The 17498-nt window shown below is 50.3% G+C and overlaps 2 protein-coding genes across 2 annotated transcripts; both read left to right on the top strand.

The window, feature by feature from the left end:
* Positions 1 to 1148: 1148 nt before the first annotated feature.
* On the top strand, positions 1149 to 7335 carry LOC127334170 (uncharacterized). Its single transcript, XM_051360588.2, has 2 exons — positions 1149 to 1790; positions 6354 to 7335. The coding sequence occupies exons 1-2, from the start codon at positions 1225 to 1227 to the stop codon at positions 7210 to 7212; spliced, it is 1425 nt and encodes a 474-aa protein (XP_051216548.1). The 5' UTR covers positions 1149 to 1224; the 3' UTR covers positions 7213 to 7335.
* A 7908-nt stretch (positions 7336 to 15243) lies between these two features.
* LOC127334169 (uncharacterized) lies at positions 15244 to 16909 on the top strand. The gene has a single exon (XM_051360587.2). The coding sequence runs from the start codon at positions 15294 to 15296 to the stop codon at positions 16716 to 16718; it is 1425 nt and encodes a 474-aa protein (XP_051216547.1). The 5' UTR covers positions 15244 to 15293; the 3' UTR covers positions 16719 to 16909.
* Positions 16910 to 17498: the final 589 nt, after the last annotated feature.

Raw genomic sequence — 17498 nt, 5'->3', positions numbered from 1 at the left:
GTAGTAGTGTTATGATGTCAAGAACCTCTATGTTTGTGATCTCAATGTGAAGAACATAGTCCTTTTGAATCCAGGGGTGTGTATCCCTGAGGTTGGTACCTATGCTAGTATAATGCCTGAGTGTTGCTCATGTATGCATCTTTATCCGGTGCTCATATGTTGCTTCTGTGTTTATAGTATGCATCTTTATATGATGTTCATATGTGGTAGCCTATGTGTTGATCACAAGGCATGGTATCCTCACAAAATTTGGAAGTGGCTAGTGTGCACACAAACAGAAGAGGGCAAAGCCCAAGTTGCAGCGAAGGGAAATCCAGGCAACCAAACCGGCTGCCATTTTAGTCCACTACATGCATCACAGCCTACCAAACGAAGTGTATATATTGGCAGATCTCGTATTCATCTGGCCAAGCTCAACTCAGCACTGCCGAACCCATACGCGAATTACATTTTTTCGATAAAGGGAATATATTAATATCAAAAGATACCAATTACATTCAGCCTCTGCAATAACGCCCCATCGCAGCCCAGCCCAGTCGGTCCAGCCCGGTCCGGAATTCCCGGGCTAAGCCTGACCTGACCATGCCTCCGGGCCGGACCTGATTTTTTGGCCTGATGGTTGGGCCGGGCCGGGCTTGGGCCGTGATTTTGTGCGATTTAGTGAAGCGGCCCGGCCCGAGGCCTGAGACCCGATGGGCTTTCTCTACAATGGGCCGGGCTTGGGCCAGTTTTTTGGCCTGATGGTCGGGCCGGGCCGGGCCAAGGCCAAGATTTCCCGCGTCGGGCTTTGGTCGGCCTGACCCGAGGCCTGGCCCGGCCCGAGAAATGCTCAGGTATATCCTAGTGGCTGTACGGATGCGCGAATTACATGCAGCTTGCCTGGAAACAAAGGGTAAATGTCACCATTGACCATTCTCGGTAGAAACAAACTGCGTAGAGTCCTGGGAACACCATGATTCATTACTTGGGTGTCACTGCAGTGATTCTTACATCTTCACAAAGTTATTCGACAGAATTTCGAAAGTTTGCAAACCTGTAGCTTCTCCAATCCTAAAGCGTGGAGGTCTTGATCATTTGTGGCATGTAGCTTTGCTTATCGAAGGAGCAAGCATCTCAACATTCAGCTATAAAACAGGCTCCATCGATCTGCTAAAGCCAATCAAAGTTATTCGAGGCCTGACTCGCCTGAGATAGTCAAGTAGAAGTAGATACACTGAGGTAATCATGGCGCAGCAAAGCGGGAACGATCTGAAACCTCTGTTGGAGAAGCTGCTCCAGGCGTTCGACGACGAGGACGACCGGGATCTGCTTCACAGGACAGAACTCGACCACATCTTCCGCATCCTCAGGGCGAACAAGGACAAGATCACCTCGCGGCCACCGGACGTTGAGAAGAAGGAGGAGCTGCCCGAGCTGCTGCGCAAGATCGACGAAGCGCTGCAGCAATGCAAGGCACGGTCCAAGCAGCCGCAGCAGTCTGACAACGCCAAGAGCAAGAAGATGACGCTGCCGTCGGTGAGCGACTGCAACCCTTTCAAGTCCCGATCGCTGGACTTCTCCGTCGAGCCCTTGCTGCAGCAGACCATCACCATCCTCGGTGACGCTCCTTCTACCTCTGCTCCTGCTGCTGATCATGATGCAGCTGGTGAAGACACGGTGCTCTACGAGTGGACGACGAGCTACGTGGACGAGGACCGCATATACGGCTGGGCCAACGAGGCGGACAAGGTGGTCGACGCCCTCGTCGGCCCCCAAGAGGAGGAGGGCAAAGAGGATCAATTGCTTTTCAGGGCGGCAGGAGCAGAATTGTAATTCTCAACTGAATTGCATTGTGAGTGGAGTCTGTTACAAATAGAGAGATACAGAGAGGATGCACGATGTGCTAGAGATCCGGATTACAAGGAGCACTATCTCTAGGCAGTACAACGGTATTACAACGTGACATATTTGAATCGTTCAACAGCCCCCCGCAGTTGGAACGACGCTCTCGGCGACGTTTAAACTGGAACGAAAATCTTGAAATACCGTAGTTGGCAGCCCTTTGGTGAAAATGTCGGCGAACTGGGAGCTGGTTGGCACATGAAGAACACGAGCTTCTCCTAAGGCAACACGGTCACGGACAAAATGGAGATCAATCTCAACATGTTTCGTCCGTTGATGCTGCACAGGGTTAGAGGACAGATACATTGCACTGGCATTGTCACAATATACCACAGTTGCCTTTGTAGGAGTATGATGTAGTTCCTGAAGGAGTTGCCGTATCCAGCAAGATTCAGCAATACAGTTAGCCACGGCCCTGTACTCAGCTTCGGCACTTGACCTTGAGACCGTAGGCTGCCGTCGAGAGGACCAAGACACCAAGTTGGAACCCAGAAACACACAGAACCCAGAAGTTGATTTCCTTGTGTCAGGGCAACCGGCCCAATCAGCATCAGAGTATGCAATAAGCTCATGGATGGCCGACTTGTGAAACTGGAGACCATAGTGGGAGGTTCCTTTGATGTAGCGCATGATCCGTTTGATCAAATTATAGTGAGCATCCCGGGGATCATGCATGAATAAGCACACTTGTTGAACGGCATATGATATGTCCGGGCGGGTGAGAGTGAGGTATTGTAAGGCACCGGCTAGACTCCGATAAAGGGTGGCATCCGGGAATTTGCAACCTTGTTGGGAGGAGAGTTTGTTTTTGGTGTCGATGGGTGTGGAGATGGGATTGCAGTCTAGCATTTTGGCTCGGTCTAAAATCTCTAATGCATATTGTTGTTGGGAAAGAAACAAGCCAGCACTAGTGCGATGAACATTGATGCCAAGAAAATGATGAATGTCACCTAAATCACTCATAGAAAACTCATTTTTAAGTGATGAGATGATGGAGTGAAGAAGGGTGGTGGTGTTGGCGGTGAGGATGATATCATCGACATACAATAGCAAATATGCAGTGGAGGAGCCATGATGTAAAATAAACAAGGAGGAATCACATTTAGAAGCAACAAACCCGAGAGAGGTGATAAATGTGGTGAATCTATGAAACCAAGTGTGAGGTGCTTGTTTGAGGCCATATAGTGATTTATGGAGTTTGCAAACATGGGTAGGAGAAGAGGAGTCGAGAAAGCCGGAGGGTTGCTCACAATATACCGTTTCATGCAAGTGTCCATGGAGGAATGCGTTCTTCACATCCAGTTGATGTATGGGCCATGACTGAGAGGCTGCAAGACTGAGGACCACACGGATGGTAGCTGGCTTGACCACAGGGCTGAATGTCTCAGTGTATTCCACACCATGCTGCTGAGTAAATCCACGGACCACCCACCGTGCCTTGTAGCGAGCAAGAGAGCCGTCAGGATTGAACTTGTGGCGAAAAATCCACTTGCCGGTCACCACATTAACACCTGCAGGACGAGGAACTAGAAACCACGTGTCATTCCGTATTAGGGCATTATATTCATCAAGCATAGCATTGTGCCAATTGGGGTCTTTAAGAGCGGATTTATATGTGGCGGGAAGTGGAGAAATAGTGGTAGAAGAAGAGAGGGCAAAGTTTTTGTTGGGCATGATAAAACCTCGTTTGGCTCGGGTGACCATTGGGTGGGGATTTTGGGGTGGATGTACCGGTTGTGCTTTGGGCGGGAGAGTGGTGGGACGTGGCGAGTTGTGATTTGGCTGGGTTGGCTGTCCAGGGGACAGATTGGGAGAATCTGGCGCAGGTGGGATGGGCGCGACAGGCGAGGGGGAAGGCGACGCGGCAGTCGAGGGGGAAGCGGTCGGAGCAGCGGGGGCAGGCGATGATTGGTGCGGAGATGGGATGGTGGGCTGGGCTGTCGTGGTAGTGCGCTGAGCAGGGGCAGACCCGTGGGTGGGTGGTGGGCCAGCGAGGACAGGTGGAGGCGGAAGGATGGCCGGGCTGGACGAGGTTGTCGGTGGAGGGATCCCGAGGGGGATACGGTGGCCAGGAGGTGCAGAGCTGGGATTTTTTGTGGCTGGAGTGCTGCAATCTGTAGAAAAATAAGGAAATTGTGACTCATCAAAGATGACATGTCTAGAAATTATAATTCTGCGCGATGATAAGTCGAAACAGCGATATCCTTTGTGTTCACGCGGGTAGCCTAGAAATACGCATTTGGTGGAACGTGGGGCGAGTTTGTGGGTGGAGGTGGCATATAGGTTGGGGTAACATAAACATCCAAAAATACGGAGATGATCATAGGATGGGTGGACACCGTAGAGGCGGAAGTGCGGCGTGTCATGAGAGATGGAGCGAGATGGGCGCAGGTTGAGAAGATGAGTGGCGGTGTGGAGGGCTTCCACCCAAAAGGGTGGTGGGAGGTTGGCTTGGAGTAGGAGGGTGCGGATAATGTCGTTGGTGGTGCGGATGAGATCGCCCGAGGTGATGGAGTAGACGGCGTGTGTAGGTGTCTTGGTGCCGAAGAAGGGGTAGAGGTCGCCGTCACTATTGGAGCGGAGGAGGAGGGTCTTGGTGGCTAGGTCCTTCACGGAAAAACCAAACGGATCAAATTCAATGGATACATAGTTATCACGGGTAAATTGGCGGACATAAATCAAATTCTTGACAATGTGAGGAGAAACAAGAACATTTTGCAAGAGGAGGGGAAGGGAGGAGATGCGGACGGAACCAGTGCCAATGATAGGAAGTTTAGACCCATTGCCAACAACAATATACTGAGAATTATGTCCTAATAAGGGATGAGTGGTGGTTAAGTTACCCGTCTTACCAGTGACGTGCGATGATGCCCCGGAGTCCATGATCCATTCAGGTTGGTGCGGCTGCTGCGGCATGTTGCTCATGGCGGCGTGAACCAGGGCGGCGTGGTCGAAGGAGTACGGAGGCAGAGGGTAGGGCGAGGCAGGGTGCTGCATGGGGTACGCCTACGTGGGATGCTGCAGGGCGCCAGAGTGGATGGCGGGGTACACCTGAGATGCAGGGCCGGGCCGGGCGCCGAGGACACTTGAGGAGTTCGGTGCTGTCCAGGACGGGTGCGGCGTGGGGAAGGGAGCGCCCATAGGCGCGAAGTAACCCATCCACGCAGGTTGCGAGGTGCTACCGGTGAGCCCCCCGTAGTCGTGGCCACGACCAATGGAGAGAGGTGAGCCGCGGCTGCCGCCAGGGCCTCCGTGCCCGCTGGTGCCATGGTCACCGCCTGGGCGGAAACCGGGGATCGGGTTGCGGCCGCGATAGTTGGGACTGACCCCGGGGATGGAGTGACGAGCAGGGCCACGGCTGGCACCAGCATGGCCGGTGGAACCGCCGGTGTGGTTGCTTTGGCCGCCAGCACGGTCACCGCCGTGGGCAGCGAAGACTTGAGCGCCGTTGTCGGAGGAGATCTCGGCGAGCTGGAGGCGGGAGCAGGCGTCGGCGAACGACGGCAGGTCCAGCTTCATGATCTCGGCCTGCATCTTGTATTGTTCGCCGAGGCCCTCAACAAACTGAAGGGCCAGGTCCGATCGTCCACGGGGCGCCCGATGGCGTCCAAGTCATCAGCAATGGCCTGTAGCTTGCTGGCGTAGGTCGAGATGGACATGTCGCCGCGAGGTGTGGTGCGGAGTGCCTTGCTGAGGAAAAGATACCTCGAGGTTTGGTTGTGGTAGAAGAATCGATGCAGGCGAGTCCACGTGCCGCACGCCGTCGCGTCGGACCCTTGGACGAGGCGGAGCAGATCGTCAGTGAGGGTGGCCATAAACCACAAACTGATGTGGATGTCGACGGCGCGCCAACTGCCGTCGGGATCGCGAGGGGCAGCGCCCTCGGTCACATGATCCATCACCTGGTACATGGTGAGCAGGAGGCGAAAGATCTGACGCCACTTGGAGAAATTCGCGCCGGCGGGGTTGACCTGAAATTTGATGTAGTCCTGGATGTGGACGTTAAGGATGGGATGGGAGAAGGAGGTGGCTGGGTGGGCTACGGGGAGTGGATGGATTGCGCCGGTGAGAGGGATCTCCGGCAGGTTGTCGGCGAGGCCGTCGAGGTTTAGGGAGTCGCCAAATTGGGGAGTGGGAGGGGCTCGGGGCATTGTTGAGTTGGTTGGCCGGTTTTGGAGAGGGGTTTGGGGATCGGAGTCGAGGGGGTTGATGGTGGTGGAGAGGGTAGAGAGGGTGGCTGGCATGGTGGCCGCCGAAGAGGAAGAAGGTAGGGTTCCGGCCATGGGGAGGTCGAGCGCTGCGCTCTGATACCAAGCAGAATTGTAATTCTCACCTGAATTGCATTGTGAGTGGAGTCTGTTACAAATAGAGAGATACAGAGAGGATGCACGATGTGCTAGAGATCCGGATTACAAGGAGCACTATCTCTAGGCAGTACAACGGTATTACAACGTGACATACTTGAATCGTTCAACAGCAGGCATCACGGGGATCCACGGCAGCGGCAAGACGGCGCTGGCGCAGAAGGTGTTCGTCCACGACAGGATCAAGGACGCCTTCCCTCTCCGGCTCTGGGTCTGCGTCGGCCCGCCGGACCACGAGGACAGGTTCAACCTCCTCTACCGGATGCTCGACAACCTTGGCCTCGACACCGCCAAGGTCGAGGCCATCGTCGACAATGCCGACGTCGTCAAGGCAGCTGCTGGAGACAAGGACAAAAACAAGATCGGTGTGCTACTCTTCATCCTGTACGTGACGCTGTACAAGACGGGGTACCTCATCGTGTTCGACGACATCAGGGCGTACGATGGCAGCGACGGATGGTACAGCAACCTGACGCTACAGCCACCTAAGAAGGGCGAGTGGTACGAGCGGCTCGCCTACGGCCTGCCCAAGGCGAGGAAGAGCGCGGTGCTCGTCACCTGTCGCAGTGAGGACGATGCCAGGACCATGGTGCGCACCGGTCGCGTGTTCCGCCCACCAGGGCTCGGCGTCGCCGAGGGATGGAAGCTTTTCGAGCGGGAGTACAAAGAGGCCAAGAAAAAGAGCAAGAAGAAGAAGGAAGAGAAAGAGAAAGACAAGGACGAGAAGGAGGAGAAGAAAGAGGAAGACGAGATTTACAAGGAGCTGGAACAGATAAAGGAGCAGATCGTCGGCAAGTGCCTAGGCCTGCCGGTGGCCATCGTCCAGGCGGCCAAGGGCTTCGCCTTGATGGAGCACAAACCCGACGATCCACCGAAGGCGGAGGATAAAGCTCTCCCTGATGAGACTGTGCCTAGCAAGACCGAGCCTGCAACTCGGGCTACGGAGGCTAATCAGCCTGTTCATTAAGAGACTCTGCGTGATTCTTGCTGTAGTTTTTGTTTTTTTACTGTCGACTGTGCTTTTTCTCGGGCCCTTGGTTTACTATGGAGTTTTTTTTTTCTTCTTTTGTTCACCGCTTGATTACGGAGTTTGCATTTGTTTCTGTTAGTTGTATTTTTTTTGCAGTGAGATTGTGTAATGTTTGTTTGACCAACCATACATAGGCTTCTCCTAATTTGATTTTCTCAGCCACCAAAGATTTGAACTAGCAATTCTTCGAAGTTCTCTCATAACATGCAATTCAGACATTGAGTAACTTTGGGGGAAAAAAGTTTTGGTAATTCCAAGTTGCATGAAACTTTCATACATCTAGGTCACCTAAAAACCGCGTACCGATTAGACCATTCACACTATGGTCTAGAAACAGTATAATGCCTGAGTGTTGCTCATGTATGCATCTTTATCCGGTGCTCATATGCTGCTTCTGTGTTTATAGTATGCATCTTTATATGATGTTCATATGTGGTAGCCTATGTGTTGATCACAAGGTTGTTTGACCTCTAGGATCGTCTAGGTGTAGATCATGGCCGGGTAGGAGAGGGGTACTGTCAGTTTACCTTCTCCATTAGAGGTGGAGCTCGCCGATCTGGACATGGCGGCGACGGCGACGGCGTGAGGTCGAGCGAGAGGTGGCGGCGGAGCTTCCCGTCGGCACTGTGCGAACCGTAATCGGTGGGTGTGTTGGTGGGGCGAGTGGCACTCCGGTCAACCTCGTGATCTGTGCCACCGCCCCCACCACTGTATATATAGCACAGGCGACAGGGGCCCACCAACCAGATGCGGTTGGGCGCCCCCGATCAGGGCGCGGACGAGGTCAAGGGTCCGAGTTCGAGCCGTTGGGCTCGGACGCGAGGAGATCATCCTAACATTCTCCCCCTTGATCTCAACTTTTCTTTTAACTTAATACTTTCATTTTATTCGTTTCATTTTAGATCAGTCCATAGGGCATGTTTCATCGTCACAGCTCTATTGCCGATAGAATCAGACAGCCACAATACACTTCTCTGTTTTGAAACAAATTCTTTTACTTTTTGGGCCTCTTATGATCCAGGATAGGTAAGACTTTCCCTTAAACCCATGCCGGCTACGTGCTCCTTGAGCACGCTGGGTGGTAAGCCTTTCGTTAGCGGATCCGCAAGCATATCTTTTGTCCTTATATGCTCGAGACTTATTGTTTGATCCTGGACCTTGTGTTTCACAACATAATACTTAACCTCAATCGGTTTCGTAGCTGTACTCGACTTGTTGTTGTGAGCATAAAATACTGCAGGCTCATTGTCGCAGTACATCTTTAGTGGTTTGTTAATACAATCTACCACTTTCAAGTTGGGTATAAATTACTTTAACCATAATGCCTGCCCCGTGGCTTCATAACATGGTATAAATTCTGCATACATCGTGGATGATACAACTATCGTCTGTTTGGAGCTTCTCCACGAAATAGCTCCCCCTGCAAGGGTGAATACATATCCAGATGTGAATTTTCTATCATCTTTATCCCCCGCAAAATCTGCATCTGAATACCCTCTTATTTCTAGGAAATCAGATATTCTGTATGTTAACATGTAAATATTTGTGCCTTTCACATAACGCAATTCCTTCTTTACCATTTTCCAGTGTTCAAAACCTAGATTTTCTTGATATCTACCGAGTACTCCGGTGATAAAAGCTAAGTCATGGCGAGTGCACACTTGTGCATACTGTAGGCTTCCAATAGCCGAAGCATATGGAACCGCTTTCATTTGATCGAGCTCGTATTGATTTTGGGGACTTTGATGTTTCCCAAAACTGTCGCCCTTGACTATAGGGGCAGGTGTGGCACTGCACTTATGCATATTATACTTACTTAGAATCTTTTCTAAATAAGCCTTTTGCGATAGTCCTAATACTCCATTGTTTCTATCTCGGTGAATTTCTATGCCAAAAACATATGACGCTTCACCAAGATATTTCATATCAAAATTTGAGGACAAGAACTTCTTTGTCTCTTGCAGTAGAGTAACATCACTGTTGGCAAGCAGAATATCATCCACATACAAGATTAGGAAAATATATTTCCCACTTTTAAACTTTGCATAAACACAATTTTCCTCAATATTTTCTTTAAATCCAAATCTCTTGATTGTTTCATTAAACTTTAGATACCACTGTCTAGAGGCTTGCTTTAATCCATAAATGGATTTCTTTAGGTGGCATCCCATTTCTTCCTTGCCTTCCATGATAAAACCCTTGGGTTGTTTCATGTAGACATTTTCTTCTAAATCCCCGTTTAGAAATGCCGTCTTTACATCCATTTGATGCAACTTTAAATCAAAATGTCCAACTAGTGCCATGATGATTCTGAAGGAATCCTTACATGAGACCGGAGAAAATGTCTCATTGTAATCTATCCATTCTCTTTGTGTAAATCCTTTTGCCTCTAGAGGTGGATGTTGTTGCTCCCTTTCATGCTCAACAAATGGTTCATTCGGCTCCTGACGGACAGGTTCCGAATTTTCACTCATCGTTGTCATGGGTGGAGTTACAACAGGCGCTTGCACCACAATCGCAGGGATCGTCGGTACAGGTGCACATGGTAGCGCAAAAAATGGCTCCTGAGTCATCGGATTAGGTGCATGCACCCTCTTCTCCTCAAGATCAATTTTTCGAGCTACCATGCTCCCCCTCATCATTTCGTCCTCTAAGAAGACACCATGTCTCGTTTCCACAAACTTTGTGTATTTCTCTGGGCAGTAGAAACGATAACCTTTTGACTTTTCAGGATAGCCAATAAAATGGCAGCTGACTGTTTTGGTATCTAACTTTGCGATGTTTGGATTAAATACTTTGGCCTCAGCAGGGCTCCCCCACACTTTCAGGTGGTTTAGAGAAGGCACTCTCCCTGTCCATAGCTCATACGGCGTTTTGGGCACCGATTTGCTTGGTACTCTGTTTAGAATGTGAATATCGTTTTTTAACGCCTCAATCCACAATCCCAATGGTAGGATGGAATAGCTCATCATACTGCGCACCATATCCATAAGGGTACGGTTGCGCCTTTCAGCTACCCCATTCTGCTGAGGTTCGCCCGACATCGAGTACTAGGCGACTATTTCAATCTCCTGTAGGAACCTTGCAAAAAGTCCAGGGAGTTGGCCATATGGAGTATGTCGACCGTAGTACTCCCCTCCACGATCAAACCTGACTATCTTTATTCTTTTATCATGCTGATTTTCAACTTCAGCTTTTAATATTTTGAATTTATCCAACACTTCTGTTCTTTCTTTTATTGGATAAATATAACCATAACGGGAGTAATCATCCGTGAATGCTACGAACGAATCATAGCCATCCACACTTTTCACAGGAAATGGTCCACATATATCGGTGTGAATTATTTATAGTGTTGCTGTGCTTCGATTTGCAACCTTTTTAATTTGCTTTACAAATTTTCTTTTAATGCAATCGATGCACTGTTCTATGTCTGAGAATTCTAATGGAGGAAGAATATCATTTTTAACGAGTCTTTCTATTCCCCCCCTCGAAATATGGCCTAAGCGACAGTGCCATAATTTCGATGATTCATCAGTTCTTTTTCTTTTCTTTTGTTCTTTGTCCGATGATACGTCTCCGACGTATCGATATTTATGCATTTTCCGGCGCTAACCTATTAACGAGATGCCGAAGAGCCAGTTGCTGTTTTCTGCTGTTTTTGGTTTCAGAAATCCTAGTAAGGAAATATTCTCGGAATTGGACGAAATCAACGCCCAGGGGCCTATTTTTCCACGAAGCTTCCAGAAGACCGAAGATGATACGAAGTGGGGCCACGAGCTGGCGACACACTAGGGCAGCGTGGCCCAAGCCCTGGCCGCGCCGGCCTAGCGTGTGGGGCCCTCGTGTGGCCCCCTGACCTGCCCTTCCGCCTACATATAGTCTTCGTCGCGAAACCCCCAGTACCGAGAGCCACGATACGGAAAACCTTCCAGAGACGCCGCCGCCGCCAATCCCATCTCGGGGGATTCAGGAGATCGCCTCCGGCACCCTGCCGGAGAGGGGAATCATCTCCCGGAGGACTCTTCACCGCCATGGTCGCCTCCGGAGTGATGAGTGAGTAGTTCACCCCTGGACTATGGGTCCATAGCAGTAGCTAGATGGTTGTCTTCTCCTTATGTGCTTCATTGTCGGGTCTTGTGAGCTGCCTAACATGATCAAGATCATCTATCTGTAATGCTATATGTTGTGTTTGTTGGGATCCGATGGATAGAGAATACTATGTTATGTTGATTATCAATCTATTACCTATGTGTTGTTTATGATCTTGCATGCTCTCCGTTATTAGTAGAGGCTCTGGCCAAGTTTTTACTCTTAACTCCAAGAGGGAGTATTTATGCTCGATAGTGGGTTCATGCCTCCATTAAATCTGGGACAGTGACAAAAAGTTCTAAGGTTGTGGATGTGCTGTTGCCACTAGGGATAAAACATTGATGCTATGTCCGAGGATGTAGTTATTGATTACATTACGCACCATACTTAATGCAATTGTCTGTTGTTTGCAACTTAATACTGGAAGGGGTTCGGATGATAACCTGAAGGTGGACTTTTTAGGCATAGATGCATGCTGGATAGCGGTCTATGTACTTTGTCGTAATGCCCAATTAAATCTCACAATACTCATCATATCATGTATGTGCATTGTCATGCCCTCTCTATTTGTCAATTGCCCAACTGTAATTTGTTCACCCAACATGCTATTTATCTTATGGGAGAGACACCACTAGTGAACTGTGGACCCCGGTCCTATTCTTTTACATCGAATACAATCTACTGCAATACTTGTTATACTGTTTTCTGCAAATAATCATCATCCACACTATACATCTAATCCTTTGTTACAGCAAGCCGGTGAGATTGACAACCTCACTGTTTCGTTGGGGCAAAGTACTTTGGTTGTGTTGTGCAGGTTCCACGTTGGCGCCGGAATCCCTGGTGTTGCGCCGCACTACATCTCGCCGCCATCAACCTTCAACGTGCTTCTTGGCTCCTACTGGTTCGATAAACCTTGGTTTCTTACTGAGGGAAAACTTGCCGCTGTACGCATCACACCTTCCTCTTGGGGTTCCCAACGGTCGCGTGCTGTACGCGTATCATCCGACGCGGACAACATTCTTTCACTCACATTACACACAGATAACACCCACATAAGCATTATTACAACATATGGCACACTTGCCATGTCCTTCCTGTCCATGTGTACTTTTCTGTCACCAGTTGCTTCAGCAGCTGGGTCGCACATATCTTTGAAGAACCAGTGAACTGGCTCTTTATTCTTTCAAGATACTCCCTTACGGAAGCACACTCTGCAATTGAGCTCACAATAGCGTTCTCAATTGTATTCTTTATAAATGGCACTTAGCCACCTTTTATACTGCCATGCATCATCATCATCATCATCCTTGTCATTTCTGACTGGATCTTTTGGTCTGACCCGCTGTTGGGAACCCACTCCACCTCAGCACAAATCGACCTTCTTTTCTCTATTCAGTGTAGTTGTCACCTTCGAGGGTTGGAACATCCTTGATGCAGCTCATCAAGTAGTACCCTCCTTTAAACCATAATGAAATGAGATCATAACAACAATTGCATGCAATAATCGAACGTTGGTCAAAATTAGAACATACAACTGTTTGTGCAATTAAAACTATATCACCGTTGGGCAGAAAATAGAGATAAATGCACACCTTATTGCAACAAAACATGATCATGTCATTAATAACGTTTGGTCCAAAAATAACATAATCATAATTGTCACAATAATCACTTTAATTATTTCTTTCAAATTTTGATTATCCCTTTTGCATTTTTTTTTCAAAATTAAAATGCAACTTTAACTGTTTGCAGCGGAAACTTTGAATTCATTAAACTTTAAAACTTTCAGAAGCATCTCTCTTACTTTTTAATTTCCTAAAACAAATATCTCGTTGGTTCAATTTGCTCGGAAAAAACTTGACAAAAAATGCTTCTTTTACTATTGCAGCGGAAACTTTAACTTTTCAGACGCATTACTGTTACTTTATTTCCTAAAACAAATATCTCGTTGGTTCAATTTGCTTCGGAAAAAACTTGACAAAATTTGGCCAAAAAACAGTCCAAAAAAAAGCCTAAACTGTAAAACTGTGCAGGCCTAAAGAAGCTCCCGCGGCCCACAGCCCACGTGAGCAACTTTTGTCTGTGCGCCCTCTCCGCGAGGCTCTCCCGCGCCTCTGTGTAGCGGCGAGGAGGCAGCGGCGCTGCCCAGCAGCTGCTCGCGCGAGCACGCAGCAGTGTGCCGGCGTCGCTCTGCCCTTCCTCTCTTTTACCTTTCTGTCTTTTTTCTTTCTCTGCTCATCCTCCACCCAAAAACGATGGCCTCCAGGGGAGAAGAAGCAGCAGCTGGCACCCTTCTGGCCCTTTTGCCGTCGCGTGCGTGCACCCGAGGGTGGACGCACCGGCGTCAAACGGCTCAGTGGTGGTGCCCTACACTTTGCCGGCGCCATTAGAGTAGCAGTAGCCGGTGACTGTCGGGGTGGCGGCTTGGTGGCCCTACTGCCCCTGTACTTTCTCGCCGGCGAGCCCAAGGACCCGGCCTTTAAGAATCTTTCTTTTCCCTTTTCAATCTAGGGTTTCTGTGCGGTGACGAATTAGGATCTGCTTTTTCTTTTTCTTACTGTCCCGAGCGCAAGATCTACAACTCTAACGGCTCTGATACCAATGTTTGACCTCTAGGATCGTCTAGGTGTAGATCATGGCCGGGTAGGAGAGGGGTACTGTCAGTTTACCTTCTCCATTAGAGGTGGAGCTCGCCGATCTGGACATGGCGGCGACGGCGACGGCGTGAGGTCGAGCGAGAGGTGGCGGCGGAGCTTCCCGTCGGCACTGTGCGAACCCTAATTGGTGGGTGTGTTGGTGGGGCGAGTGGCACTCCGGTCAACCTCGTGATCTGTGCCACCGCCCCCACCACTGTATATATAGCACAGGCGACAGGGGCCCACCAACCAGATGCGGTTGGGCGCCCCCGATCAGGGCGCGGACGAGGTCAAGGGTCCAAATTCGAGCCGTTGGGCTCGGACGCGAGAAGATCATCCTAACAAAGGCATGGTATCCTCACAAAATTTGGAAGTGGTGAATGTATACTGCTAGTGTGCACACAAACAGAAAGGGCAAAGCCCAAGTTGCAGCGAAGGGAAATCCAGGCAACCAAACGGGCTGCCATTTTAGTCCACTACATGCATCACAGCCTACCAAACGAACTGTAGATATTGGCAGCTCTCGTATTCATCTGGCCATGCTCAACTCAGCACTGCTTAACCCATGTGCGAATTACATTTTTTTTCGATAAAGGAGATATATTAATATCAAAAGATACTAACTACGTTCAGCCTTTGCAACAACGCCCCACCGCAGCCCGGCCAGGCCCAAAATTCCCGGGCCAAGCCCGACCCGACCATGCCTCCGGGCCGGGCCTGGGCCTGTTTTTTGGCCTGATGGTTGGGCCGGGCCAGGCTTGGGCCGTGATTTTGTGCAATTTAGTGAAGCGCCCCGAGGCCGGATGGGCTTTCTCTACGATGGGCCGGGCTTGGGCCATTTTTTTGGCCCGATGGTCGGGCCGGGCCTGGGCCAAGATTTCCCGCGTCGGGCTTTGGTCAGCCTGGCCCGAGAAATGCTCAGGTATACCCTAGTGGCTGTACGGATGAGCGAATTACATGCAGTCACCATTGACCATTCTCGGTAGAAACAAACTGCATAGAGTCCTGGGAACACCATGATTCATTACTTGGGTGCCACTGCAGTGATTCTTACATCTTCACAAAGTTATTCGACAGAATTTCGAAAGTTTGCAAACCTGTAGCTTCTCCAATCCTAAAGTGTGGAGGTCTTATCATTTGTGGCATCTAGCTTTGCTTATCGAAGGAGGAAGCATCTCAGCATTCAGCTATAAAACAGGCTCCATCGATCTGCTAAAGCCAATCAAAGTTATTCGAGGCCTGACTCGCCTGAGATAGTCAAGTAGAAGTAGATACACTGAGGTAATCATGGCGCAGCAAAGCGGGAACGATCTGAAACCTCTGTTGGAGAAGCTGCTCCAGGCGTTCGACGACGAGGACGACCGGGATCTGCTTCACAGGACGGAACTCGACCACATCTTCCGCATCCTCAGGGCGAACAAGGACAAGATCACCTCGCGGCCACCGGACGTTGAGAAGAAGGAGGAGCTGCCCGAGCTACTGCGCAAGATCGACGAAGCGCTGCAGCAATGCAAGGCACGGTCCAAGCAGCCGCAGCAGTCTGACAACGCCAAGAGCAAGAAGATGACGCTGCCGTCGGTGAGCGACTGCAACCCTTTCAAGTCCCGATCGCCGGACTTCTCCGTCGAGCCCTTGCTGCAGCAGACCATCACCATCCTCGGTGACGCTCCTTCTACCTCTGCTCCTGCTTCTAATCATGATGCAGCTGGTGAGGACACGGTGCTCTACGAGTGGACGACGAGCTACGTGGACGAGGACCGCATATACGGCTGGGCCGACGAGGCGGACAAGGTGGTCGACGCCCTCGTCGGCCCCCAAGAGGAGGAGGGCAAAGAGGATCAATTGCTTTTCAGGGCGGCAGGCATCACGGGGATCCACGGCAGCGGCAAGACGGCGCTGGCACAGAAGGTGTTCGTCCACGACAGGATCAAGGACGCCTTCCCTCTCCGGCTCTGGGTCTGCGTCGGCCCGCCGGACCACGAGGACAGGTTCAACCTCCTCTACCGGATGCTCGACAACCTCGGCCTCGACACCGCCAAGGTCGAGGCCATCGTCGACAATGCCGACGTCGTCAAGGCAGCTGCTGGAGACAAGGACAAAAACAAGATCGGTGTGCTACTCTTCATCCTGTACGTGACGCTGTACAAGACGGGGTACCTCATCGTGTTCGATACCATCAGGGCGTACGATGGCAGCGACGGATGGTACAGCAACCTGACGCTACAGCCACCTAAGATGGGCGAGTGGTACGAGCGGCTCGCCTACGGCCTGCCCAAGGCGAGGAAGAGCGCGGTGCTCGTCACCTGTCGCAGTGAGGACGATGCCAGGACCATGGTGCGCACCGGCCGCGTGTTCCGCCCACCAGGGCTCGGCGTCGCCGAGGGATGGAAGCTTTTCGAGCGGGAGTACAAAGAGGCCAAGAAAAAGAGCAAGAAGGAGAAGGAAGAGAAAGAGAAAGACAAGGACGAGAAGGAGGAGAAGAAAGAGGAAGACGAGATTTACAAGGAGCTGAAACAGATAAAGGAGCAGATCGTCGGCAAGTGCCTAGGCCTGCCGGTGGCCATCGTCCAGGCGGCCAAGGGCTTCGCCTTGATGGAGCACAAACCCGACGATCCACCGAAGGCGGAGGATAAAGCTCTCCCTGATGAGACTGTGCCTAGCAAGACCGAGCCTGCAACTCGGGCTACGGAGGCTAATCAGCCTGTTCATTAAGAGACTCTGCGTGATTCTTGCTGTAGTTTTTGTTTTTTTACTGTCGACTGTGCTTTTTCTCGGGCCCTTGGTTTACTATGGAGTTTTTTTTTTCTTCTTTTGTTCACCGCTTGATTACGGAGTTTGCATTTGTTTTTTTTTAGTTGTATTTTTTTTGCAGTGAGATTGTGTAATGTTTGTTTGACCAACCATGCAGAGGCTTCTCCTAATTTGATTTTCTCAGCCACCAAAGATTTGAACTAGCAATTCTTTGAAGTTCTCTCATAACATACAATTCAGACATTGAGTAACTTTGGGGGGAAAAAGTTTTGGTAATTCCAAGTTGCATGAAACTTTCATACATCTAGGTCGCCTAAAAACCGCGTACCGATTAGACCATTCACACTATGGTCTAGAAACAGTTCCAAAGGTTCTCTCCTGTCGGTCCAATACACCACACAGTTTTTTTTTTTTTTTGAGGATGACGGGGGAAATCCCCACCACTTGTTATTTCGTTACCCGAAAATGGCTACACAACCGGTCTATATGTACATCATGAGGAAATACGGGGGGGGGGGGGGGGGGGGGCACAGGGGGAGTGGTAACATCGAGCGCATCATTACATATGAGAGGGGATGAAAGACCTACGTTGTCGAGCGGTGCTCGGTCAGCGACCTTGTACCGCCACCGCGAAAGTGTCCTTCTAAGCACGGACCTTGACGTAGAGGCTTTGCCGTTGAAGACCAAGTCATTCCGAGCCTTCCAGATGGCCCTGAGTATCACCGTGATGCCGGCGCGCCA

The sequence above is a fragment of the Lolium perenne genome, chromosome 2, assembly GCF_019359855.2.
Source record: "Lolium perenne isolate Kyuss_39 chromosome 2, Kyuss_2.0, whole genome shotgun sequence".
NCBI classification, from domain to species: domain Eukaryota; kingdom Viridiplantae; phylum Streptophyta; class Magnoliopsida; order Poales; family Poaceae; genus Lolium; species Lolium perenne.
The sequence above is the reverse complement of the archived record's forward strand: the minus strand, read 5'-3'. Positions and strand labels throughout refer to the sequence as shown.

Coding starts and splice junctions, on each gene's coding strand:
- LOC127334170 (XM_051360588.2), top strand. CDS start 1,225: ATGGCGCAGCAAAGCGGGAACGATCTGAAACCTCTGTTGGAGAAGCTG. Junction 1,791..6,353: donor GAGGATCAATTGCTTTTCAG/GGCGGCAGGAGC, acceptor CTTGAATCGTTC/AACAGCAGGCATCACGGGGA.
- LOC127334169 (XM_051360587.2), top strand. CDS start 15,294: ATGGCGCAGCAAAGCGGGAACGATCTGAAACCTCTGTTGGAGAAGCTG.